The following is a 25,947-nucleotide window of genomic DNA, read 5'->3' as shown; positions in this document are numbered from 1 at the left end:
TAAACAATATAATTGTACTTTTTTATTGATCTGGGAAAAACAATCTTATGCAACGTTGCAGAAAAGTGTTTTAAGGAACAAACGACTGCTAACAAGTGTCAAAAAAACACACTAATATGACTCATAGGTGAAAAAAGTTCTTGCATTTCTCAACAACTGGAACAGAGCGGACATTAGAGTGACAGGTAGGTGTGTGTGTGTGTGTGTGTGCGTGTGTGTGTTTGTATTGCTTTATCAGAGGAGTTTTTAGGAGGCCAGTGAGCCTGTGGAGGGGCTGTGATGCAACTAGGAGTTTACGGACAGACGCTGCCCACTGACGGTAAAATGTGGAAAGGAGGCTGGGCTAAACTTTGAAGAAAAGAGGTCATCCTGTGTGGGAATTTCCCTCTCTCCTGTCAGCTCGAGAGCCAGGACCAGGGAAAGACAGCGTGGGGCTCCGATAGGAAACGAGGGGTCATCGAAGAAAGAATGCCTAGAATGTTGGAACGAATCCCTGCCAGCGCTGACAGCTACGGAGGGAGCGGAGAGAGCTGAGAAACACAGCGCTGGATGCTGAATCATGAACACACTGTTTGACACATGACCGTCTCAGCGGCTGTGTTAGTTATGTTTTGAGCTTTTCCTGAAACTGGTTAAAAACGATCAGTTTAACTGGCTCTGTTATGCACCCAGTGAGTCTCGCAGCCAGGCCACAAATACTTCAGCTATTGTCCTGAACATGGAGGATAACAATGTCTTATTTAGATGTGGGTGTAGCATTCTTCAAGTGATGATGTGTTGGAAAGGGAGGATGTTGCACAACAGTTAAAAGCTAAACTGTTCCATCATTGAGTGTGTTGAAATATCCACTGTATTCAAAATGTCATCCCTCACAGCACAAACCAGCAGCAGCGCAGTTTTTATACTTTATTTAGAGGGTAGAACTTTTGTGCCGCTGTAGTAAACACGTCCTCTCCTGAGGAGCTAACAGCGGTGAATTTTCCTCCTCTCTGCTGTCTGAAACCAGAGCTAGAAAACACTCACCACCCTGAAATGTCACGGATCACATACAAATCCCACCATGCCTCTTTCTTTATCCTCTCTGTCTGGGGTTAGATACGTTTCACGTTGTGCACATGGTGAACTGCAGTCTCAGGGTTTGGTAAATTCCACTGCAAACCAATTGTCGACTTATCTATCATGTCTGGTGTAACCTCCTTTGTCACTCCCATTTTCAACTTCTACATTTTCTGCTGAGGGTTTTCCACTTGAGGGCTAAACGAGGTTTGCTCGGGATTAGTCGTATCTCTCAGGCACTCACTCCCAGCCAGGTCTTGGCTGTTGAAGCGAGACCTGAGGTGGTGTGAGGAGGTTAGTTGCTGATTAATTTCCATGCAACCTTGAACCCCTCTCTGGGCCAGTGGACCCAGCAGACTGTTGACAGAGCCGTGTGCTAAAGATAAAGCTAACATTTCAGTGCTGTGTGCAGTTTGACCGAGTCTCTTTTTTTCCTTGTTTTTTGCTGCTCTCAGCAGTATCGTTTCAGTATAAGCTGGTTTGATATATTTCCTGATCTGATGACTTTTGTGTCAAATCTATGAGTAAAGACAGCATTGCAAAAGGCATTAAAGAGTTACCCAATGATGGTGAAAGAGTTGGTTTCTTGCAGCGGTTAGTCAGATATGAACCAAATGGTTCTGGAGAGTCACCACACCTTTCTATTGCATTTGATGGCAGAAGAGAAACTTCACATATCAATCCTCATTTTATATTCTCAATTCAGGAACTGAGGAGGTTTCTCCCCGTGCTGATCAAACCAACTTTCTGCTTTGTGGAAACCATAAATGATGATGACTTATGATGATGGTGATCTGAGGCGTTATTAAAATGCCACTGGTGGCGACTGGATTGATAAAATTCACTCAAAGCAGAAACATCATATTCCCGCAGCGTGTTGACATCCTTCAATTTTGGCAATTGGACCAGAATTTAAAAGACTGGAAATTTGCCTTATAGTAAAGCCAGTTTTTATCTAAAATACATTTCGTTTGACACCACAGACAGTCTGACTATGACGAGTGTGAATATTTAAGGCGAGCATGTCTGTCTGTCTGTCTGTCTGTCTGTCTGTCTGTCTGTCTGTCTGTCTGTCTGCGCCTACACCTGCTGCAAAAGGACAGAAAAGAAGAAATTACGAATGAAATTGTTTAAACAAAGTATAAATCTGTTTAATTCAATAAAATATCAAGTACAATTAAAGCATTTCCCCTTTTAATATTAAATAATTAGACTTATTTCATTCATTGCCAATACTATTACAAAGAGTTGCATCATTTCACTGCAGCACAACTCTTCCCTTGACAACCATTGCTCCAGATACACAAAATGTAGAAATTCACTCGCATGTATGTAAAACCTGCACAGAAATACTGCATACACAAAATTACATCTGAGAATAAAGCTACGGTGACATGTGAAGAATCGAGAATGATTGCGCAATCCATGCACCCACTTCTTCAGTCCCATTCAGAGTGTCCTTGTAAACTGGTGGTCACTGTCTTCACCTGTGAAGCGTACCGTTTTCGACATTTGCTCGGTTGATCACCTCCGGCTCTAAAGTCCATCAATGATTAGACAAGCGGCCACAGATCCGCGTGGAGTCCCCGCTGGAGGTTTTTTTTAACACTGTCCGGTGGCGGAGAGCAGGTTGCGCAGGGTGGCCAGCTCTCTGGACAGCTGCTCTACGCGCTTTTGTAAACGATCATTCTCCGCAGCCAGTTCCAGCACTTTGTGCTGAGTCTCCAAGTTGCGCATTTTTGCCTTGTCCCTGCTCTTCCTCACGGCGAGGTTGTTCCTCTCCCGCCTCACCCTGTACTCTTCACTGTCCTTGTCCAGGCGTTTCTTTGCTTTTCCGGTGGACATTTTGCCACTGTGCGATGGTGACCTGCTTTTACCTGACGGGGCAGGTGTGCCGGGCGGGCTGGAGCAAGTCGAGGACGCGGTGGAGATGTTTCCCAGACTGCCGCTGGTGGACTGGTAATGAAGGTAGGACCTCATGTCAAAACCAGACGACCCGTTCTCCATCTTTGCGTCTTCCTGACTATCGTCTCTCTCGGCAGCAGCAGCAGCAGCAGCTCTGTAGCGGCTCCCGGCGAGTTCAGGGCTGAGCACACTATCCACACGGGTCTCCTGCAGCTCCGTGTACCCCAGCGCGTAGGGCTCCCTGGGGTCCCTCAAGTTGTCGCACTGACTCGTCTCCAGCTCGTTCAGCAGAGAGTAGTTCTTGTAGTTCTGCAAAGCTGTAACTCTCTTGATCTTGTTCTCCGCCAGGAAATCTGAGAAAACGTCCCCCTGCTGGTGCTGCTGCTGCGGACAGTGCAAAGCTGAATCCAGGTAAACACTGAAGTCTATCGCTCTCTCCCGCTCTTCGATGCCCAGCTCCGTCATCGAGTCGCCGAGCCTCCAGTACGCGCCGCTGCTGACGGGACTGATAATGCTGTCTCTACTGTGGATAGCAAAGCTGCCCTCGTCGTAGAAGCCGGCCACTTCCATGGATCTTAACACCCGCCGGATTGCAGGAGCATGGAGGGCTGAGATGAGACGCCCACGGTGGTTTTGGTTCTGTCGCCTCAGTTGTCAAATGGCTCAAGTCTCGGAGAGCTGTGAGTTTAAATCCCTTGTGTCACTGTGTGTGACAACATGCAGTGAAACTACTGAAGAGGCTGTTCGTACAGAGAGGGAAGAATTGACAGCTCTTCCTGTCTCGGGGGGGTTTTATTAAAAAACGAGGGGCGGGGTTTAGCTGGGCAGGTGTGTGACGCGCAGCGAGGAGCCAACCGGACAACCTGCGCTGCCTCAGAGGACCTCTCCCGCGTTCACCCGCTGGTGTTCGGACACAATAAAAAACGAATTAACCTGGATTTTGTGCGCCATCTGTGAGTTATTTGTGTCTCAGACTGTGGGCTGCAGCACCAGAGCAAAGGAGGGAAATGTCACATTAGTGGTTTTATTCATTTACCATAAAGAGAACTAAAACTCAAATAAAAAGTGAAAATTCAAACACCAGTTACTTGTTGCGCAGCACCAAAACAAAACACGGTGAATACTTTAAACCAGCACGTCCACTCACGCCCTCTGCAGTCACATCTCATCACTTCGACAATAATGGGAAAATCCCACTCAGTGGCAAACATTTTCCAAGTTCAAGCCTCATCATCTCATTAGAAAACGCTCATGGAAGCAGCGCTGGACGCATCTCCAGACAGCTGTTTCCTCACCACATCCACTGGCTCAAAGTGCTGCTGCGTGGTGAAACTGAGCGCGATGATGCATCCACTCCAACACTGTATGAGGGTCAGGGTGGGTGTCAGAAAAGTAGCCAGCCTGGCTCAGTGTGTGTTTTCAAGGGGCGTCATGGTTTTGCTCTCCAAACATTAAGCTTAACAATAAATTACCAACAGACAAGTGATAATAAGTGGACACAGTGATGTCTTAGCATCATGTCCACAGGCTCAGCGGGTCCAGTGAGCCTAAACACACACAAGCTGTTCATAACTGGACTCCCAGCTCTTCTTATATCCACTAGAATTTGAGCTCAGAGCCCAGTGATTTGGATTTAATGTGAGGTCTTAATGCCATCTTGTGGTGAGCTGTAAATAAGCAACATTATAGAGATCATATGAAAGTTTAGGAAATGTGTATGTCTCCATAAACCGCTTCACGGGTGAGCAGCCAAAAACACTGTTCTGTTTGGTTATGTGCTCAAAACAGCTCTTGCCTCAGAGCAGCGGTGTTACCGTTTACTCTGTGACTCATTACAATCTGCAGCTTCTTTTTTGTTTGATTTAGCTGCTGTGGTCAAAAATGGTGAGTCCATATTTGGGACATGCACAGTGCCAAATCAACACTTTCGGAGGCCCTGGGGCAAAACATTTGCTTCTGCGTCCGATCAACCACTCAGACACTGTTGTATATGTGTCTCCTGTTGCTTTGAAGTTTCACGCAGTGACACAGCAGATTACACATGCCAGTTTCATTATGCGTAACCAGGACTCACGTGTTGGGAGGACACCGCCTGACCCTGCTGTAGAACGACTTTATACTTATACTCTTTACTGTTGGGTTAAATCTATAAACGTGCATCATATTTTATTGATCCAAATGTTTATGTCTAAAAGTAAGACAAATGTAGCGGAGTTAAAAGCACAATATTCACCTTTGCAGTAGAAGTATAATGTATTATAAAATGGAAATACTCAAGTCATGCACAAGTACCACAGTATTAAAGGTAAGTGTGCTTACTGTACTTATTCCACCATGGCAGTCAGTAAACCTTGGCTGGTAGAGTGTCTCTTAAACAGTGAGTAAGTGCATTTATGCCAGTACTGTGCTTAAGTACTCTTGTACTTGAGTATTTCGAATTTAAATTGCTTGATAGTTATACTTCACTCCATTTCAGACATAAATACTGCAACTTTCACTCCACTATATTTATCTGATGGCTACATTTAGTTACTTTACATATTCACATCTTTCATAAAAATGTAAGTTTATAGATTAAAAGCCAGGGGAGTGAATGAGGCTAGATGAATGAGAGTAACTGCGTACATACACACCAGTGCTGATGTTAAGAATGTGTCATTTATTGTTTTAAAAGTTACATAATCTCACTTCAACTACAAAGTTTCGCTCTTTCCTCCACTGCTGCTGACAGCCCACCTCTTTAACTGTCGCCCACCGTCGCCATGGTTGAAGCTGTGGTATCACAGGTGACAGGTGTCGCTGTAGCACCTCCGGTTTTCACGTGTTTCACGACATGTCTACACGGAGAGCTCCATCTACTGTACGTCCAGCAGCAGGGCTGAGAGCCGAGCGGGCACCAGACAGGACGGGTGGGGTCAGGAAATGCGGTCTTTCCCCTCGCAACTCCTATTGGTCCCTCGCTTGTCTGAGGAACGCTTCCCCGAGCGGTGATTGGCGGCGGCGCTCAACGACTCGCGCCTGATTGGCTGAAAATGCTACGCTGTCTGTGGGCTGAGAAGTTGATGATTTCGTTGGTTCCTGACTGTGAGTAGAGAGATTGAAGGGGCTGGGCCCACAGCGGAGAAATGGCGAGAATGGTGGACGAGAACGGCTGTGGAGCGGAAACACAGAACCCAGAGCCGCAGGGACCGGGCCGGGGATCGGCTAGATGGGGTCCACAGCACGCCGGTGCCCGAGAACTGGCCAGTTTATACTCACCAGGTGAGTCGATCCCCGCAGCGGCTCCGTGTTACCGGGCTCGTTCCTCGTTTCAAGTGTCCATGAGTGGCGTGACATAACGCCAGGCTTCACATAGCGTAGTTACCAAGTCAACTGAAAAAGAAATAATTAAATAAATAAATAAAAACTTCACACGGAAGAAGAGACGGATTCTCTGTAACTGCTCCAAATACATGACAGCGCGCAGCTCCGTGCTTGTCACAGTCACACTTTTGTTGTTACACAATAGGGATCATGTGAGATCGGTGGAATTTGTGTTTGGGTCGCGGTGGTCCTTTGACATTTCGAGCATCAGGCGGAGGTCAGAAGGATCCAGCGCTTGTGCTCCAGGCTCAGGAGCCTCGTTTGGCCCCGGAGCCGCCGTGACCTTTCACAACAGCCACTCGGAGAGCAGTGCTGCAGCGGCTCCAGAAACTACCGAGGTCTCTGAGCTCAGGTCCTCCCACCATCTTTCAGGCTTTTTGAACTTGAACGTACAAAGTGAGAGGCCTTCATTGGAAGCACACTTGGTCCTCATGCCAGCTGAGGATGTTACCAGCATCTGAATGTGACACTTTTGACTGTTCTGTGATCAGACTTTTTCCTGCCTGGGGGGCTCTCTCTGTCTTATGTTGAGTTGTAGGATGTGGACAGGTATTTCAGGCCCAGCTGCTCGGCAGTCACATAACAAGCAAATTGCAGAGGAGCGTTGCCTCAGCGCGGTGAAGAAGCCTCAGATAGTGAATTACACTGACCCAGTTATTGACCTTTGCACCATTTTATTTTGATTTGTGTGACATCACATCATCAAGTTCAGGCGCCACAGACTGGAGACATAACATTACTCATAATCCTATCAGAAAAGTGTTCAAACGTGTGCGCGTGAGAACTGCTGCTTGTGTGTTTAATCATACTTTCATGTGTGCTGCTGTTTTTCTTTTAAGGCAAAAGATGTCAAGAATGGATAAGTGTTGTCCTCTGCTTCTCTCTCATGGCCTTCAACTTCATTCACCTACTTGCCAATTTCCATCTGGGGCATTTGTGGTACATCCTGCTGAGCATTGGTAAGCACTGACTGAAAGGTGGTCTGGTGTTGTGTCGTCCTCAAACAAGTGTTGACTGTTCTCTCCTTTCCCTGTGCTGCTCTCCTCCTCACGCTCCTGTTCAGCGGCAGGAATCCTCACCGCGGACTTTATGTCTGGGCTTGTTCACTGGGGGGCTGATACCTGGGGATCCGTGGATCTGCCCATCTTTGGAAAGGTATCTATGAGTGGATTTCTCCTTTTCTCCAGCGCGAGAGTCCATTGGTTGCATTCTGAGTGATCTGTTTTGGAAGGGATCATTTCCTGTTTTACACTGTTCGACCGTCTGATCTGTCCCGCAGGCCTTTATACGACCATTTCGAGAGCACCACATCGACCCCACAGCCATTACCCGTCACGATTTCGTTGAGACCAATGGTGACAACTGCATGCTGACCCTGGTCCCTCTAGCTAACATGGCCTTCAGCTTCCTCACGCTCTCCCCCGGTGAGTTTTCCATCCGCAGACCGAGCCTGACATTCTCTTCCACATGAACATGCCGTCTCACCCTGTTTTGCTTCTCTTTTTTGCAGCGGAGATTTACCATATCTACCCCTGGTACTGCTACTTGTTTGCACTGGTCATCTTTGTGACCCTGACCAATCAGATTCACAAGTGGTCGCACACGTACTTCGGCCTGCCTCGCTGGGTGGTGCTCCTCCAGGACTGTCACATCATCCTTCCCCGCAAGCACCACCGCGTCCATCACGTCTCCCCTCACGAGACGTACTTCTGCATCACCACAGGTTCGTCCTCTTATCCCGGAGTTATAGATGGAAGTCGGCCAGTGCTCGGTGTTTTTGAAGATGAAATCTCCCAGTTTATGTGGTGAGCGTGAGGCAGACTCTTCACTGAGCTTTCTCCCTGCAGGTTGGCTGAACTACCCCCTGGAGAAGCTGGGTTTCTGGAGGAACCTGGAGGACCTCATCCAGGGTGTGACGGGGGAGAAGCCCAGAGCGGACGACCTGAAATGGGCTCAGAAAGTCAAGTAACGCCGCAGGCTAACTGCACCCTACCTCAGAAGACGCTGGTTCCGTCCAGCTCATCCCCTTTTTTGCCTCACTTAATCCATGAGAGGAAAAACTAACAATTTCTGATGCCATAGCTTTAAGTCTCGCACATTTTGTCTGTTTCTCAAGAGGAGGGCTCTGCTGATGGACTTTTTTCATTCCCCACTCATGGAGATCATTTCAAATTGCAATATATCCTCTACTCTTTGTACTCCAAACACAACTCATCCCTTATTTCGAGGTGATTTACAGATGCGCTTTGGTAGGAAGGTATGGTCACACGCAGAGTTTGCAGTCCGAGGAGATGAAGACATTTCCTTCACGTCAGAAAAGTCGAACGGTCCCGAGAAAGAATACTTGAAAGAGTGAGCGCTCGCTTTTTTCTCCTCCAGAGACGCAGCTGCTTCTTTGGAGAGTTGATAAATGTCGTTATATTTAGCACTGCTTTATTTTCTCTGGATCGCTCTTCGCATCTCTTTCTAAGGGTCTACTTGATGTGCAAGGAATGAAATTGGATTAAGGCCATGCTGAGTAGGGCTGTGGTGATGTAGGATTTTTGGACGATTTACCGATGTTGAAAGCTAAAGAACAAGTTCGTTAATTACTGTTACATTTTGTGGCCGCTTGCACGTTTGGGTTCAGCTGCACACTTTTGGAATTATTTTTCAAAGAGAATTGCTGAAAACATTTGTGAATTCAGTTTTTTTCCCACTATAGCCCATTGTTTTTTCTAGTACCTTGCTACAAATCAAGATGCAGCCATGTTTAACAGTTTAGTCGTTGATTTGTCAATCTGGGATAATGACTACAGTTACAGTGGAAGTTAAAATCTTCCCATCGGGATGAAAAAGGACAAGTCTGACAGCACAAAAAAAGGGTTTTAAAGTAAACAAGCCAAAAAGTGAATACAAAACCAAATTATGCTCGTTGCTCTCAGATCGAATCCGTTGCTCTCTGGATGTTATCCGGCCTTTGAAGCACTCCACATTTACGTCTTTGATCGTAGAATCACTGAAGATGATTTTCAGGCTACATAATTTCATCTGAAAACGTCACATCCACGTGTGTGTAACTGTAGTCGCCGTGGACGCCAGGCCAGTAGAAAACCTGGTGCATGCACACGTGTCTCATGCCGCCGTTGTGCTGAGCCGGTCTGGACGTCCTCTCAGATGATCGTGTCCCCCGTCAAAAGCATTTTTATTTGACTCCTGGTGGACGGACAGTTTTGCGAGGAGCCACATGCAGTCTGAAGGAGCTGCCTTACACACACACATGCAGTACTTGTGTCTTTTCTTTGTGGCTTTGTTTCATGCAGCACTCCTCCGTATTGTTGCGGTGGGGATTCTGTCTTTCTGGGATTTGTGTCTCGGCTAATCAGACACAGATATTCCTCTTACGTGCCAACTGTTTGTACCATTGTTTTCGCTCCCCGTCTTTTGCTATTCTTTTGTATCGCGGGAGGGAACGTCCGTCTCTGAGCGTAACACTCCCCGTGAGTTTAGCTGTCGCTGTGTACTGTCTCGGTAACTGTGACAAACACGCTCGGTGATGTCACAAGGGCTTCGGAGAAGGCTGACGATCCAGGAATTCCTTCACTCCTACAGATGAGATTATGTCATGAACTGGTTGAGAGTTTTTTAACGCTTTAGTCAGTCATCTGTAAATGTCTTGTACAGCTAATAACTATGCAGTTTAATAAGAGGCCCTTAACTATACGTCTTAACTCATCGATTAGGTTCAAATGCCTTTCTTTTTCTAATTGTTTACACACATTTGCTAAACTGGAGCTCAAAAATTTAGCTGCTCAGTAACCTGCATGACAAAATTACTTTCACTAATTAAGATGTCACTTACACAGACGTAAGAATGCGTGCATGCATAGAGCATGTCGGCTTGTGCAAGCAATACACCGGGTCACCGGCTTTCCTTTGAGTTTGCGCAAAGCAACACACTGATGAGGGAGGACTGAGCTCGCTCCACACGACATTAATTGTGCTGCTTTCAAAAGATGACCCAGGTTTGAACTACCAAAATGTTGTCTTCATTCCAAGGAAACCCTGGCAAAGGTTTTCAGGCTGAAAAGGAAGGAGCTGCTCAGCTGTGTCGAGCAGTTTAAAGGCTGAACCATTAAGCTTCTGGTGTTACACTCAAAGTAGACAATTAAATGACAGCAGTAGTTAATTTGTAAGCCAATAGTCTATTTTATATCATGTAAAATTCCAGTTTTTGAATCCTTCATACTTGATTATATCAATGATTCACTATAGGTCAACAGCAGAAGTGCAGATTGCGTAGTGCTTGTAGAGTTGTGTGAGAAGCAGTTTCGTGTGTGCGTTAGGTAGTGTAATATAAGCTGGTAAGTGGATGCCGCCGTGTGTCACTGCATCAGAGTTTAAGGCTTGTGTTAGAAGTTCTACTCTCGTAGTCCTTTTTGATCAGTATTAGGCAAAAATATTGTTTGGGCACCGCTAACTGCAGTCTGTAGACACACAACCTGTTTTCTAATTAAGAATTTTGGCTCTACTGGATGTTTCGGCGCTTTGGTAAATCGCTTTTTGTGATAATATAAAGGTAATGACAGTTTTAAGGATGTCTTGTGTTTTTGTAATGCTGCAGAATAGGACAGTAGCTAAGGGTAACGGTTAGAAGTATTAGACATGACACACCATTTAAAACCTTTAAGATGATGGGTAGAGGTCAGGAGGAGCCCATACCATAATAATCTCTGCTTGGAGACAGACTATTTATGGCTGTCGTAGTTGGAGTCTGGTTGTCTAACTCGCATTTACTTACTCTTCATTCTTATTCTCCAGATGATCTCAGGATTGTGGTTAGAGCGATTAAGATAGTTTAATATGACCCCCCTGCCCCCCCCATCAGTGACTTTAAGACCCCCTTATTTAATAGATACAAGTTGTTTAAATCATTCGCCTCCATCAGATTCTGTTGTCCAAAGAAGCCGCCTGATTTTAAATATGTTATATTTTCTATTGTAGCCATATATCAGTGCAGTTAACTTGGCCTCCTGTTATTGAGGCAGAATTAGTGATTACGCTGTGTTGGGTTTTTCTGCTTAGAGACAATGGGCTCTCATCCGTGGATCTGAAGGGTGTTTCGTGATGATGTGCGGTTAACTAAATATTTTCCCACTGAGGGCATTTTTGTGAAGGCAGATGAACTCGTTAAGTGGTGTGGGCAGTTGTCGTCAGTATGTTTGACATGCTGTGTTGAAATCACTTTTGTAATGATCCTTGGACTTTTTATTGAATTGCCTTATCCTCTCCTTGATTGATTTACTGTAAATCTTGCCAGCGATGTGGGAAAACAATTTATCGACCGACTTAATATTGCCCTTCACTTGCTTCTCACTTCTTCTGAGGCAAGACTCATATGGATGTTGTAGTTGGTTATGTATGCTGGTGGTGATGGAGTTTTAGATATCAGAATAATGCCTTGATGCCTTTTTGTTGTCTTCAATTTGGGAGACTAACAATGTACATATTAAACTGTATTTATAATAAACTGAATAAACGGTTGATAATTACGCTCTGTGTCTTCTCTGATAAATGTCTCTTTCTTTGCTTTAAAGATGTGGCTATAATAGGTAGACTGGACATTCATCACACTGATATGTGACTAGTCTCACTGTCTTTTAGGAGTTTTCAGTCAGAGCAGAGGCTCATAAAGTCTTTCATTGGAGACATTTTGACATTTGGTGTATAAAAATCCTCCATCCAGCCTCTTTTCCTTCTTTGTCAAATGTCAAAATGTCCGCTGTGAAAAAGGCCTGTTGGCTATTTATTCATGTGCAGGCACCTGTTGGGAGGCCGCGCAACAATGGACGTTTCACTCCGAGCGACGCTGTGCGTTTCTCGCGCACGCACCGTCGCTCACAAAGGCAAAGCTACGTGCACGCTCCCGCTGTGTAGCGACAAGATGGCGGTCGCCGCCCCATCAGGTAAATATTCAGGATAAAATAAATCACCATAAGAAGCGGAGCTCGATTAATCCGCTCAGTAAATTTTCATCATGTAGCGATCGAGTTACGTACCGAGGTTAATTATCTGGTGACGCAGCTGCTGCGTGAAAAGATGTAAGATGCTTTTGGAGAGAATGAATAGGAAACGATGCCGTTAGCTAACGGTAAGCTAACGTAAGTTAAGTTACATGGGAGGAGATGCTCGATGACTGCCGACAGCGGAAATTCATGTCGTCTAAAAGCCGTAGAATCATCTCGCACCGGCCGTCTTCATGTATAACATTATGCAACTTGTTGGCTTTCATTTAATAACGTAATTTCGCATAATAATAGTGTATAGCTTACGATAATGAACCACAACACCGCCACCCTAACGTCCGGTAACGTAACATTATTCACGTATCTGCGATGTAAAACCGTTCGCTGACTCTGGAAACTGATGTCACAAACCGGGTCCTCGGCGTCAGCTGTTCTCATTAGATGCTGGTGCATCAACATTCAGCCATAGCTAGACCGTTAGACGTCAACAATGCCAGTAACGGTACGCTTTCTGAGACGCTGACTTGAAGCTAATGCAGACAACCCGATGGATGGTGAGTGTCTTTGGATGACTGAGCTGAGCTGAGCTGCTGCACCAGCCGGTAGTGTCACGGTATTTGTTTGCATGGCTCAGTTAACGGCGCAGCACCGTCACATCTCACTGCAGAGGCCAAATGATGCAGCATTGTCGAAGCCAGATGCTAAACCAGAGGATATGAATGAACGTTTACTGCCATCAGAGGACTGATGGCAGCTCATCACCCACGGCGTTCCTCGTTTTCCTGTCACGTTATTATGCTTGAATGAGTCGTGCCAAAAAAAGCTCACACCTGTACAACTGCAAGTCATTGCTTTGTCTGAAGCTTCGGCAAGCCTGGTTCGACCTAGATCCACTTGTGTTGCAAGCGTGCATGTGTGTGCGTAACAGTGTGGCTTTGGCCTGTTTGTCTGCAAACAGGTGTTAAAGTTCCTCGTAATTTCCGGCTCCTGGAAGAGCTGGAGGAAGGCCAGAAAGGTGTGGGAGATGGAACAGTGAGCTGGGGTCTGGAGGATGACGAGGACATGACCTTAACACGATGGAGAGGGGTGATCCTCGGCCCCCCGAGGGTGAGTGGCACCATTTCTTAAAATACTTAGAGGACTGTTCAGTAAGCATTAAAGTAGCCAAGAGGTTCATTTTGTCAGCTATTTAATCAGTCAGATTTCCTTGTTAGTTTTTATCATATCTAGTTAACCTCATCCTGTTTTTTTTAGTCAGTTTAAGTTACCTGAGAGTCTGGGTGTTTTGGTTGACATTTTAAGTCTTTTTTTAGTCTATCCAGTCAAGCAAAACCAATAATTTTCTGTCATTTTAGTCAAATGTATTTAGCAGAAGTTTTTATCTTACCATTATCTGATGGAAACGGGTTGGGTGATCGAGAATGCAGCTTTGCAGAAAGTGTTGGGCCTACTGGTCTGATGGTATCAATTTAAGGAAAATATCCAGAAATAGTTCAGTTGCTAAGTTCGCTGCTCAGGTGTTTGGTGCATACAAGGATGATGTCTCTGATTCCAGGGCGTATGGCGTCGGTGCAAAAAGGTCACAGACGAACATGTGTCGTCACAGTTCTGTGCAGCCTGTTTTGTCAGCACACCAGTCGACACCTACATCCGCTGAAAAGATGCAGAATCACTGATTTTTGCAGTAATTGTTCACTGCTGTTAAGCCAAGTAAAATAAATCTGAAGGCAGATGTAAAGGCGTGGACTGACGATGCTACATTAGCCGTGAAAGTGAATTTTAAGCAGCAGAGCAATAAAACACCTCATGACAGGAAGCAACAGGTCGCACATCTTAAAGCACTTCACAGAACTGATTCTGTAACGTAAACGTCTAGAAGACACCTCAGTACCTCAAGGACCTTTCCGGAGGACTGTGGACATTAACGTATGTCAGACTTCGGCTGGCTCAGCTGGTTTGCGTTGAGTTTAAATCAACATGTGCTGTTATGGTGGAGCTGGCTCACACCGTTACATGTTTAACAGTACTCTCTCCCATGGGTGCTATTGTTGAATAATACACTGAACGCTGTGTGCTGTTTGTTCATGCTTGCTGTCCACTCTCACCTCTCCCTGCTTGTTTCTGTCCACAGACAAGCTATGAAAACAGGATGTACAATCTGAAGGTTGAATGTGGGCCAGAATACCCAGAGTTACCACCGTACGTCCGATTTGTGACAAAGATAAACTTGAACGGCGTGCACACCTCCAGCGGTGTGGTATGTAAACCAGTCATTACTCTGGCTTTATTACCGCATGTGGACCCAGCTGTCCGCAGTCTTTTCAAATACATGACAATGCTCTCGATCCTGTACTTGTTGCATCGATGAATACATTTGCAGAGAGAATTTGGCTCTTGTATATTTTGCAAGATCAAAGTTTGTCCAAACCCAAACTGAATTGCTTGTATTGAAGAGCACTCACATATTTGGAGACCTGTGCATGCAGCACAGAGCCTGTTAATGCAGTAGAGTATCCAGAAAATATGAGCAAGTTCCTGTTCTAAGTGCATGCTTGAATCCTCTGACAGCTAATGCAGCCATTACATTAATTTAGGCACAAGTATAATGTATGTACATCTTCATTTAGACATTTTAGGGGATTTCATGTTTGCAGTTTTAGTCCAATCAGTGCAGTTTTTGTCCGGGTAGCTGGAAAGCTTTACTTAAACAAACCACACACTGAAAAAAGTAAGTACGTTTAAAAGCAGTTAGTAAATCAAGGTCAAGCTCAGGTTTGGACTCAAACAATAAAAGCCAATATGAAGAAGTCACCAGTGATCAGCACTGTCATAAAATATCTTAAAATCCCACCTTGAATAATAAAACTCAAGTCAGGGTTTAAGGTTCGCAGGATTCAACCTGTAACACAGCCGTCCTGTTGTGCTGTCCTGCAGGTTGACATGCATGCGGTGACTGCACTGGCCAAGTGGCAGAACTCCTACAGTATCCAGATGGTGCTGCTCGAGCTGCGACGGCTCATGACGTGCAAGGAAAACATGAAGCTTCCTCAGCCTCCTGAGGGTCAGATCTACACCAACTGAGCCCCTGCTTCTTTTGCTTCCACCCCCACCCCGCCCCGCCCAACTCTTCTGTTCTGCTTCATCCCTTTATCCCCATTCTGCGCTGTGTGACCTTTCACCTCCACCTGCCGACACCTTGGCTGAGCACGCACACACACACACACACAGACACTCACACACAGACACAGACACGGAGCAGAAGACTTAGTGTACAATAACAGATACATGTAAACATACACATATGCACATACACAGAATCTGCAGAGACACACACACACACACACACACACACACACGTATTGAGCGTTCATGAAAGTCATTCCAGGCACTGGCCCCCCCTCCCCCTCCCATCACTGGAGCTCTGGGTGGACTCGATGTGACGAGGCAGGTGGAGTCCTCGGTCCACGCCGGATCTGACCATTCGAATACTGTACATGTTACTAATCTTTTTTTATTATTATTTGTTAAAAAAATGCAGATTGTACAATAACATAAATAATCTTATTGAGTGTACCTCTTTGTGTGTTGCTTTTTTGTAACCTTGAAAACAGCCTCTTAACATAATTGCACATAGTTGGCTGAAGTTGTTGCTGTTAGTTATCAGATAGTCTTCTTTCACGTGTACATACAAAATCCCCCGCCCAACACGTTTGACTTGTCGAATCATTTGACCAGTGTCTTGCCATGAAGCCAGATCAACAGCGTGTGTTGACGTGGACTTGCACCTCATGTTTTTTTCAAGCAGTCCGGCAGTAAATGCGTGACTGCAGCTCAGCAAGGTGCTGAAGCGGTCACCTTACTCACACATGGCTTCCTCCTTCCATGTAAGAATTGTCCAAAGTAAACATTGTGTACGGTATCTATGCCACTATATCTGATCTTAGTATGCATAGCAGCATAGTATGCAAATCTACTGTAGGTCTGTAGAAGTCCCGGTTAAGCCGTGCTTGAAAGTAGAAGTGAAATGAGCTACCTCTTTTGGTCCTGTGTAACGTCAGGGGAGATGTCTGACTTGTGAAAATGTCTTTGCTACTTCATGTGACAATTTGTTTTACTTTCTCCACTTCTTTCATAAATCTTAATTCATGCTTTTCATGCATTTGTGTCGTTGTAGATCACTACGTGTTGCTGCTCACGGGTTCCAGGTCATCAAAGTTTATATGGAGCATTTCTACATAATGACAGTGTTTATTTGCACAAAGTCTGCTCTCCGTTTAGGAGCAGAAACGTGATACAAGCTCTCTTAGAGACCACTTAAAGGCACAGTTCAACATTTTGGGAGATGAGCTTTGAGTTCAGTGAGAAGACTTGTGCCTTTGCAATCCTAGCTTAGCATTAAGACTGAAAATAAATCTGAAGCTGTTAAATGAGCCCGTTGGATCTTGTTTAATCTGCACATGGTGACTAACTCAGTCAAGAAATTGTTCTTTGAGTTAGTTCCTGTCGTAACTCGCAGCAGGAAATTGAATAAGCATATTTCCCAAAGTGCTGAACTGTTCCATCAAGATTTTGCTCCCAGTTCAGCTCTTACTGCTTGTTGGTAAAACACTTTATGCACAGACATCTTACATCTACATAATACACTTAAGTGTTCAATATCCTGACTTCAGGAAGAAAAAATGTTTTGCTATAAAAATACAAAAAAATGGAAATATATTTAGCATATAACTATCTGCATGGGATTAGAACATGGAAACTGTATTTTTTATTTCATTGTCTTAAATATTGTTGACCATCTTTTAAAATCTTCAGTTGTAACTGTTGTGAGGCCTCCAGTGGTGAGTGTTTTAAATTTGATGAGATCATAATACAGTACCCATGACATATCAATGTCCTGATCATGTCTCAGTTTAGGCATAAGTTTGGCCTGGAAGTTAACCTAGTTTCTAAAAGGTTTTAGTCAGTTTTAGACAGATGGCAAACTCATTGTGCCACACCGGCTCTTGGTTGCTTCGGTGTCTTCATTATCTGGTCTGCACTTTGCTCACTGGTGCCCTCCATTTTTATTCATTAGCTAAATTTACTCACAGGGGATGTAGCTGCAGCAAGGATCTATCCTGGGCCCACTGCTATTTACATTATTGATGAAGGATTTGCTGTCAATATGTCCAGACAACAACATCCAAACGAATGTGGATGACAGTGTAATTTATGTACATGGCAGCAGTTTGACTCGAGTTGCTTGTTCATATAATGCTCTGCATGTTTTTCATCAATTTCTTTCAAGATTCAGGTGAAAAAGTAACGTTGTAACGTTCAAATTAAATCGGTAAAATGTCATTTGAAACGAGGCGCCGGCAGAGGTGAACATTCTGTGGTCATTTCCCACGCTGATTACTGCAGGCTAATGGCTCTAAAACCTTGGCAGCCTTTGTACAAATTAACACCTAAAATCCTAGATAAGAAACTGGTACATTTCCATTAGCACCCAAAGTTCAAAGTTCACAGTTTGCTGAGTTGAGAGTTCAATGAGTTCAATGTCAATATTTGTCTTTATCACAAGATTATACATGGTCTGGACTTTTAAATTGTTTTATTGCTTTATACCTGCTGTTTATAATGCATGACATCATCAGCTTTAGATAAGGTTTAAGATATAATCTTAATTATGTTATTGCAATACTGAATGTCACTGATGTGTGCTGCCATTGCATAAAGAGCACCTGCAGACACATCTGATGAGTCCACATTGAATCCTCTTCTTCTGTGTACATATCGAGCCAATCACAAGTGATTGTGCAGATGGCTGGCGTTTTGTACAGCCAATGAAATTCTGAAAACGAGGATGCGCTGCTTCAGTGGGTAACTTACTGCCAAATCAAGGAATTCAGTGTAAATAGGGATCTTACACAGAATGCCCTCAATATAAAGATATATATATATGGCCTAAATTTAAGTGTGTTTACAAAATTTTAATATAGATGGCCTAAATATAGATGTTTTAATATAAATACAGATATTCATCCAGACATAAAGCAGAAAAGCATATGTAAAATATTCATTTTCATCCAGCTAATCAGGTCCAGAGTCAACTGCGAGCAATAAATAATTCAGGTGGAAATAAACACCTTCTACATCAGTGTGCTTCAACTTTTATTACTCAATGCCAAATGATTCCGACTGTTGGGGATAAAATGTAAGAGTGTTAGATTTCCAAACCATGCCTAGACTCCAAATGGTTCAAGACCAGCTTTCAGTTGCCTTTGGGTATGTCTTGGATAGGTGTGTTAGGCTAAGTCTACAGGAAAGGGAAGAGGTTGAGTCTTATTTGAGGTTTATCTAATCTCGAGTCCACAGGCAAGAAAACGAGTTTGGCTGTGTGAAAAAAAAAAAAATAGAGACGGGGAAGAAAGTTTATGTAAACGCTTCAAGCAACATTCAAGTCAAAAGAGGAACTGAGAACTTGTGGTCGGTGTGAGACAAACATAAGAACATGGAGACGTTAAAACATGCTGCCTGACCAGATAACGAACACAAAGAACACAAGATCACCACTAGACAAGAGGCAGATGTTGTGGGCTCTTATCACTGCATCGTAAAGAAGAAGTGGGTACATCCCAGGAACCTTTTTGCAGCTAACCCTCCTCCTTCCTTACTGCTGAACCTCCACCTTGGTGCCTGATCACACACTGCAGCTGACACCTGAGGCCAGCAGGGGGCGGTACACACCTGGACACTCGAAACCGACTAGTGCAGGAAATGTTTTTGTGCTTGAGCAGGCAAATATGGTAAAAATGTCAAGGGTACCTTGAAGTGTTTAAGCATTGACTTAATACCCTCATAAAGACATGAATGTAGTAAAGGCAGCCCAGTGGATATAGACACTGTCCTTTGTTATCCAGTGGGGCTGATCTATGCCTCCAGTGGACTCTGACCTACCCAGAAGCCACGTGGTTCCCATCAGTGTGTATATGTATGCGCAGCCAGAGGAGAGCTGTCACTAACCTCTATATAAGATGACAGTGAGTCGTATTCAACGCCTCCTGGGACTGAACAAACTTGTGAGTACATTTCCATGCCTTAAAGGTAGTTTACATGCTTGTGGGATTAGCTGTGAGTGTCTGGTAAAAACTGTATGTCCTGGTGATCTAGAACGTAACAATCTGCACTCAGGCCATGCTTTCTTTCAGTCAGCTTGTGTGATTTAAAGGCGGGATACTGTTTTCCCTCAGAAGCCTTTCTCGAACCAACGTGGATGCATCATGTGAGCGTTTACACAAGTCATTTCCTGAAAGCTACAAGCGTGCCAAAAGGAGCAAAGGAGGCCCATATGGTTTGTTGGATTCCTCCAAAAGGTGTGAAAGGGATGTGGAAATTGCATCAGCTGCTGGAAAGATGAGCGGCATACTGTGTGTGTGAAAGGAAATGACTGACGCTTGTCCTTGACTTGCTTTGTTACATTAATGCACATGAAGCTGTTGGCTGATAGTGACGAATAAACTCAGATGGCCTCCTCTCACTTCTGATTCAAAGCCTCTGCCGACAGCCTGGGGGCTTTCTTTGCCCACAGTGTTGTCTGAAGGAATCAGCTCTGAGCAGCAGCAGCAGCACAACTGCATCCTCCAAAGTAATATTTTTAGCTGCATTTTATGCTCCTTTATACTTCACATTTCTACATAATAAGTAATTTACTTTTAATTTTTTAAAGTATATTTTGCCAATAATCCATGCTTTAACTTTAGGGGAGACACTACAATCGATGTGAACCAGTGTTTCTAAATTCCAGTCCTCGGGGACCCCTGCCCTGCATGTTTTAGATGGTTCCTGCTCCAACACACCTGATTCAAAGCTCATTATCAGGCCACCGCAGAGCTTGAAGACGAGCTGATCATTTGAATCAGGTGTGGTGGAGGAGGGAAACATCTAAAACAAGCAGGGCAGGGGTCCCCGAGGACCGGAATTTAAAAACACTGATGTAAACTAATAAATATCACTGTTAAACTTTATTTAACAATTATTTTTTGTGATTTGGATAAATGTACAGAACCAAAATCTGAGCCAAAATAAATCCCTAAATGTCTATTTTGGCTATTTTCTTGCTTGTTAATGACGCAAAAGAACCCAGAATAGAATGAATTTCTGACTGTTGTATTGGTGCTTTAAAAAGGATCCCAGTTCTTCCTCAACACTGGCTCTGAGCACGAGTTTTAGTGACCGACTGTGTGATTCATGTGATCTATGATGGAGGAATTATTGAGTCAACAGACCACAATTCACTTTTCATCATCATGTGTTCATCATTAAGACAATTTTGGTTCAGTTAAACCATCTGACTGATTAGCTGATCACATATGCACGAGGAATCACAGCAATGTTTCACGAAAAAAACTCTTCAATTTCTATGAGATATTTCACAAAATATAACATTTAAAATGTTAGAACGCCTTATTTTGGAACAACTTGAAATGGCTAAGTTTAATGCTCCTGACTTGTCGTTGAAGGTTTGACACACAGCAGAGGTGGAACCATTTGGGGAGACGCCCTCTTCTTCTTCAGATTCTCTTCAGGCTGATCTGACATGGCTCTGCTGATCCACATACTGGCCTGTGCCTTTGGCCTGGGCTCTTGGGTGGCGGTGAACGGCCTGTGGGTGGAACTGCCGCTCATCGTCAACACTCTGCCAGAGGGCTGGGAGCTCCCCTCCTACCTGACCGTCATCATCCAGCTGGCCAACCTGGGACCCCTGCTGTTCACCGTCATGCACAAACTGTGCCCGGGTTGTCTTAAAGAGCGTGTTGTTAATTACGTTATCCTCTGCGTTGGCGTCGTCGCCTGCATCCTGCTCGCCCTCTTCTGGGACCAGACGACGATTGTGGCCGGGGCACGGCGCAGCACTGCCTTCTTCATCATCACCTTCTTCCTCTCTTTGGTGGACTGCACCTCCTCAGTTACCTTCATGCCCTTCATGATGCGGCTTCCAGCGAAATACGTCACCACATACTTTATTGGAGAAGGACTAAGTGGTTTCATTCCTGCTGTGATCGCTCTGGCACAAGGTGTGGGCATGTCCGACTGTGTCCCCTCCAACTCCTCAGTCACTGCAGGAAACCACACAGGCGGGTCACTGCAGACAGTTTATTTTCCTCCCAACTTTTCCATCGAGGTGTTTTTCTTTCTCCTGGCAGTCATGATGTGCATAAGCCTGGCTGCTTTTGCGGCACTGGACAGGCTCCCTCGCACGTATGAGTGGTCCATCGAAAACCTCGTGCCAGACGCTGTGGCATCTGTCAGCTCCGGCCTGGATAACCCTGGAGTAGACACTGATGGAGAGGATGGGAAATGCCAGGGCAACGGGGCAGCCCAGAGCAAGCTTCCGCTGGCAGCCCCCGAGCACTCCGTGTACCAGCTGACCTTCATCTACTTTATGGTGTTGTTTGCTAACTGTGCAACCAACGGCCTGCTGCCCTCGGTGCAGACGTACTCCTGTATGCCCTACGGGAGCCTGGCCTATCACCTCTCTGCCTCCCTGTCGTCAATGTCCAACCCACTGGCTTGCATCATTGCAATATTCTTCCAAAACAGGTAAATATCTAGTTGTGTAGATTTTGATTTTTCAGTGTAAGATCTGTCCTAAGACAATAGTCAGGTGTTTGAAACAGGTTTTACTTGCTTTAATCGTTCTGTGCAAAAACACACACGATCAGCCACGACATTAAGACCCCTGACAGGTGAAGTCAGTGGGTCCGGGCATTCATGTGGATGTTACACAACGAAACATTGCTACCCGTCATGGTAAAAGCAGCTCCTGATCGCAGTGGCCTCCTCCAGCAGGACGGCGCCTCCTACCGCACACACAAAAAACTGCTCGGGAGCAGCTCAAAGAGCACAACAAAGAGCTCGCGGTGTCGGCCTGGCCTCCAAATTCACCAGATCTTAATCCAATCAAGCATTCATGGGACGTGCAAGAACAAGTCCGATCTATTAGGGCCCCACCTCGCAACCCACAGGACTCAAAGGATCCGCCGCCAGACACCACAGGACACCCCCAGAGGTCCTGCGTCCATGCCTCGACAGGTCAGAGCTGCTTTGGCTGCACACAGACGGCCTACACAATATTAAGCAGGTGGTTTTAATGTTGTGGCTGATTGGTGGATCTGAAACTGAACATCTTGGTTCTGTTCCAGGACTAAGAACCTCCTCCAAAACCCCACTGACATTTGAAAGTACACGATGAACAATCTAATATTGTTGTCTGTATTTCTATTTCTGGTTTTTAGTGGCGTTTAACTCACACCACCACCCATAAGCCCCAAACTGCCACAGGAGAAGTTCTCAGCCAGCAGAGATAACTTTAAAGAGAGCTGTGGTGAATTTTATGGATATGAAGTGTTGAGCTTAAGTATGTACTAAATTTTCATGGCAGCTCTAGTTTTTTTCTGTGCTCACAAAGTAATCCTTTTTTAACTTTGTTGAAAACCTTCTGGTTCAGTCTCTAACAGTCAGTGCTCCAGTGGGGGCTGATCTGTCTTAAAATGTTTCAGTCTTTTCGGGAAGACCGATGAAAGAAATGCTGAATGAGAGATTGTGTTACAGAAGCTAGTGGAACAGAGGTTAGACAGGAAGTGATGTCATGGTTCTCTATATAAGGTTTGTGTTCCTGCTCCTCCACTGCAGCACAGGAAAGAAGCACAATCCAGAGAAACAAGAAGAGAGACCATCACACTGAGAGGACAGTGTAACTTTGGAGGATCTGTACTTTACTGGACTCATTCAGACTGTCAAATGTGATGAAGTCTCATATTAACCTCAACTTTTACAAAGTGTTGCTGATGCAGTAGCATCCTTCATCCAGTCATGTGTTCACAAAGTGGTGAACCTCGCTCCATCCTCACTTGTGATCGACTGAGCATTTCCAGGATGCCCCTTTCATACCCAATCATGATACTCTCACCTGTTACCAATCAACCTGTTTACCTGTGGAATGATCCAAACAGATGTTTTTGGAGCGTTCCACATCTTTCTCAGTTTTTAGTTGCTCCTGTCCCAACGTGTTTGAAATGTGCTGTTGCATCAAATTCAGAATAAGCAGATATTTACAAAAATCAATGAAGGTGATGAGGTCAAACATTAAATATATAGTCTTTGCACTGTTTCCAATTGATAATATGCCAGAAATGTTGAGCAAGCTATCACACTCTGTTTTATTACAGAATACAGCACTCTACCTTTCTTGGACTCGCGGTGTAAATTGCTTTGGCACACAGTTGTGTGAGATAATAATCAAACTCATTCTCCGCCATCTCAGCGGATTCTTAGAAATAAAGGAGCTGCCGCTGGTAACAAACCTCTTTTGTTTTCAGGTCGCTGGTCTTCCTCGGCGTGCTGATGGCGCTGGGGACGGGATTTGGCAGTTATAACATGGCTATGGCCGCTCTCAGTCCATGTCCTTTGCTTCAAGACTCTGTGGCGGGAGAGGTTATCATTGTGAGTGAAACACAAACATGTTGAGAGACAGAAAGACACTAAAAACATTTCTCAGCAGCTCAGCTTATGAGGGAAATGCATGTGGCAAAGTTCAACACCACCTTTACAAAAGCATTGAACAACTCGCTCAATTGACGAGGAGGTAACGTGTGTGGGTTGTTTTTGTGTAGCCGAGTATCAACATTTGAACATGACCAGGTGTGAAATCCTGATTAGTTTTTCTGCACACAAATGATGCTAAACATTTCCAGTGGTGGAGGAAGTATTCAGATCCTTTACTACAGTAAAAGTATGAATACCACACTGTTAAAATACTAGTAAAAGTCCTGCATTGGAACATGTTACTACTAGTACAGTCAGGAAAATATACAAAAAGTATTAAAAGTAAAAGCAGTCAGTGCAGGAAAAACGCCTTACAGTATTATTATTATATCATGAGATAATTTCTTTCTTTCTATTTTCATTATGGATTAATGTGAGGAAATGTCGTCACAATTACCCAGAGTCCAAAACATCCGAGCAACAGCAACCAACCAAACCCAAAAGGTTTTAAAAATACGTTAAAGTGGTTATAAGGAAAAGCATGTTTTGTGTGTAAAAATGAAGGTTCTAAATTGATACTTCGATACCGTTTTGATACAAAATGAAATGACATCATGTCCGTTAATCATACACTCGACCGCATCGAAAAGACTGAAGCTGTAAAAAAAGCAGATGTACAAAGTTTAAAATACTGGTATCACGTCAACATTAGTAAAGAACTAAAAACTAAAGCAGTCAGTGGAACTAGTGGAGTACAAAGTGCAATATTTCCCTTTGACGTGTACAGAGTAGCGTGAAGGGAAAATATTCCGAAAGTACCTCAGTTTTGTGCTTTTATAAACGTACTTAGTTGAATTTCCCAGCTCATCATTCAGGTGAACTCTGCTCTTTGGTCCTCACCAGGTGCTCTCATGGCTGTTCTTCACCGGGACACTGACTTATGTCAAAGTCATGTTGGGCATCATCCTGAGAGACCGGGACCACAGTGCCCTGGTCTGGTACGGAGCTGTAGGGCAGCTGGGCTCTATGATCGGCTCGGTCACCATGTTCCCGCTGATTAACGTCTACCATCTGTTTCAGTCAGGAGACATCTGCAACACAATATGTCCACTTTGACAGCTGATCTGAGGACGCTGGAGACACAACAACAACACTTTGGGAAATGCACTTATACAGTTTTCTTGCTGAGAGTTAGATGAAAAGTTAAATACCAGACTCATACCTGTGTGTTAAGTATGGATCTAGAGGTAGCTTAGCTTAGCATAAAGACTGGAAACAGGGGGAAAAGTTGGCTTAGTGCTTCTAGTTTTTTTGTATGGATTGAACAAACTAGATTAAAAAAAGGTAACTGGCGAGCTTTAAAAGTGTTGGTAAGCAGACTTTTTACTTTGGACAGATCAAGGCTAATGGTTTCCTCATTTCCAGTCTTTATGCTAAGCTAAGCTAACCGGCAGCTAGCTTCATATTTAGCCCACAGACATGAGAGTGGCGAAAGTCCTCTAACTCTCAGCATATTTCACACAGAATAACTCCTTTGAGAATCAGACAATCTGCCATCCTTCAGCCTTTTGTTAAAATGTTGATGTTTTTGCATTTATTTTTGTGATTTTTAATCCATGTCTGCACTTTGCTTTGTCAACGTTTCGTGTCAAAGTCCTTAAACACACTTCAGTGGTGAGAAGTTTAACACTGAGATGCAGCTCCTTTTTTGATTCTCATCGTTTCTGAATTGCAAGAAGCTGTCAGCCTGTTTCTGCCCACTAGATGGCGCAAGCACACTTCTCTATATTAAAAGCTATCACTAGGTGCCTGCAGTCTGTGGGCACCTAGTGATAAGTGGCCACAAATCACACACATCTATACTGTGTACATGAAAAAATAAAGGAAAATAAAGGAGATAAAAATGATTTTGCACACACATGCCAACGATTTAACACTGACATTTCTACACCTGTTATATGAGATGTTTCCGTTTAAATGTAAACACGCATGAATAAAATGAAAAGCTAATAAAAAGAGGTTGTTGAGGCATTTTATTGCTATGAATATGACAGAGACGGTCGTGACACACACAACCACACATAGTATCACA

The 25,947-nt window shown here is 44.4% G+C and overlaps 4 protein-coding genes across 5 annotated transcripts; 3 read left to right on the top strand and 1 right to left on the bottom strand.

Moving 5' to 3' along the window:
* Positions 1-2,194: 2,194 nt before the first annotated feature.
* On the bottom strand, positions 2,195-3,940 carry cebpb (CCAAT enhancer binding protein beta). Its single transcript, XM_070967510.1, has one exon. The coding sequence runs from the start codon at positions 3,529-3,531 to the stop codon at positions 2,659-2,661; it is 873 nt and encodes a 290-aa protein (XP_070823611.1). The 5' UTR covers positions 3,532-3,940; the 3' UTR covers positions 2,195-2,658.
* A 2,118-nt stretch (positions 3,941-6,058) lies between these two features.
* Positions 6,059-11,855, top strand: peds1 (plasmanylethanolamine desaturase 1). Its single transcript, XM_070967937.1, has 6 exons — positions 6,059-6,222; positions 7,164-7,283; positions 7,388-7,479; positions 7,604-7,748; positions 7,835-8,047; positions 8,172-11,855. The coding sequence occupies exons 1-6, from the start codon at positions 6,087-6,089 to the stop codon at positions 8,291-8,293; spliced, it is 828 nt and encodes a 275-aa protein (XP_070824038.1). The 5' UTR covers positions 6,059-6,086; the 3' UTR covers positions 8,294-11,855.
* A 368-nt stretch (positions 11,856-12,223) lies between these two features.
* Positions 12,224-16,488, top strand: LOC139334777 (ubiquitin-conjugating enzyme E2 variant 1-like). 2 transcript variants are annotated; one of them, XM_070967938.1, is made up of 4 exons: positions 12,224-12,269; positions 13,288-13,436; positions 14,461-14,586; positions 15,264-16,488. In XM_070967938.1, exons 1-4 carry the CDS (start codon positions 12,248-12,250, stop codon positions 15,408-15,410), a joined length of 444 nt encoding a protein of 147 aa, XP_070824039.1. In that variant the 5' UTR covers positions 12,224-12,247; the 3' UTR covers positions 15,411-16,488. The 2 variants fall into 2 exon arrangements, with proteins under 2 accessions (XP_070824039.1, XP_070824040.1); XM_070967939.1 differs by lacking the exon at positions 12,224-12,269 and adding an exon at positions 12,765-12,883.
* A 2,805-nt stretch (positions 16,489-19,293) lies between these two features.
* slc52a3-1 (solute carrier family 52 member 3-1) lies at positions 19,294-25,863 on the top strand. Its single transcript, XM_070968017.1, has 4 exons — positions 19,294-19,390; positions 20,831-21,911; positions 23,690-23,813; positions 24,759-25,863. Exons 2-4 carry the CDS (start codon positions 20,908-20,910, stop codon positions 24,969-24,971), a joined length of 1,341 nt encoding a protein of 446 aa, XP_070824118.1. The 5' UTR covers positions 19,294-19,390; positions 20,831-20,907; the 3' UTR covers positions 24,972-25,863.
* The last annotated feature ends 84 nt before the right edge of the window (positions 25,864-25,947 follow it).

This window comes from Chaetodon trifascialis, chromosome 8 (genome assembly GCF_039877785.1).
Source record: "Chaetodon trifascialis isolate fChaTrf1 chromosome 8, fChaTrf1.hap1, whole genome shotgun sequence".
In the NCBI taxonomy this organism is placed as follows: domain Eukaryota; kingdom Metazoa; phylum Chordata; class Actinopteri; order Chaetodontiformes; family Chaetodontidae; genus Chaetodon; species Chaetodon trifascialis.
The sequence above is the reverse complement of the archived record's forward strand: the minus strand, read 5'-3'. Positions and strand labels throughout refer to the sequence as shown.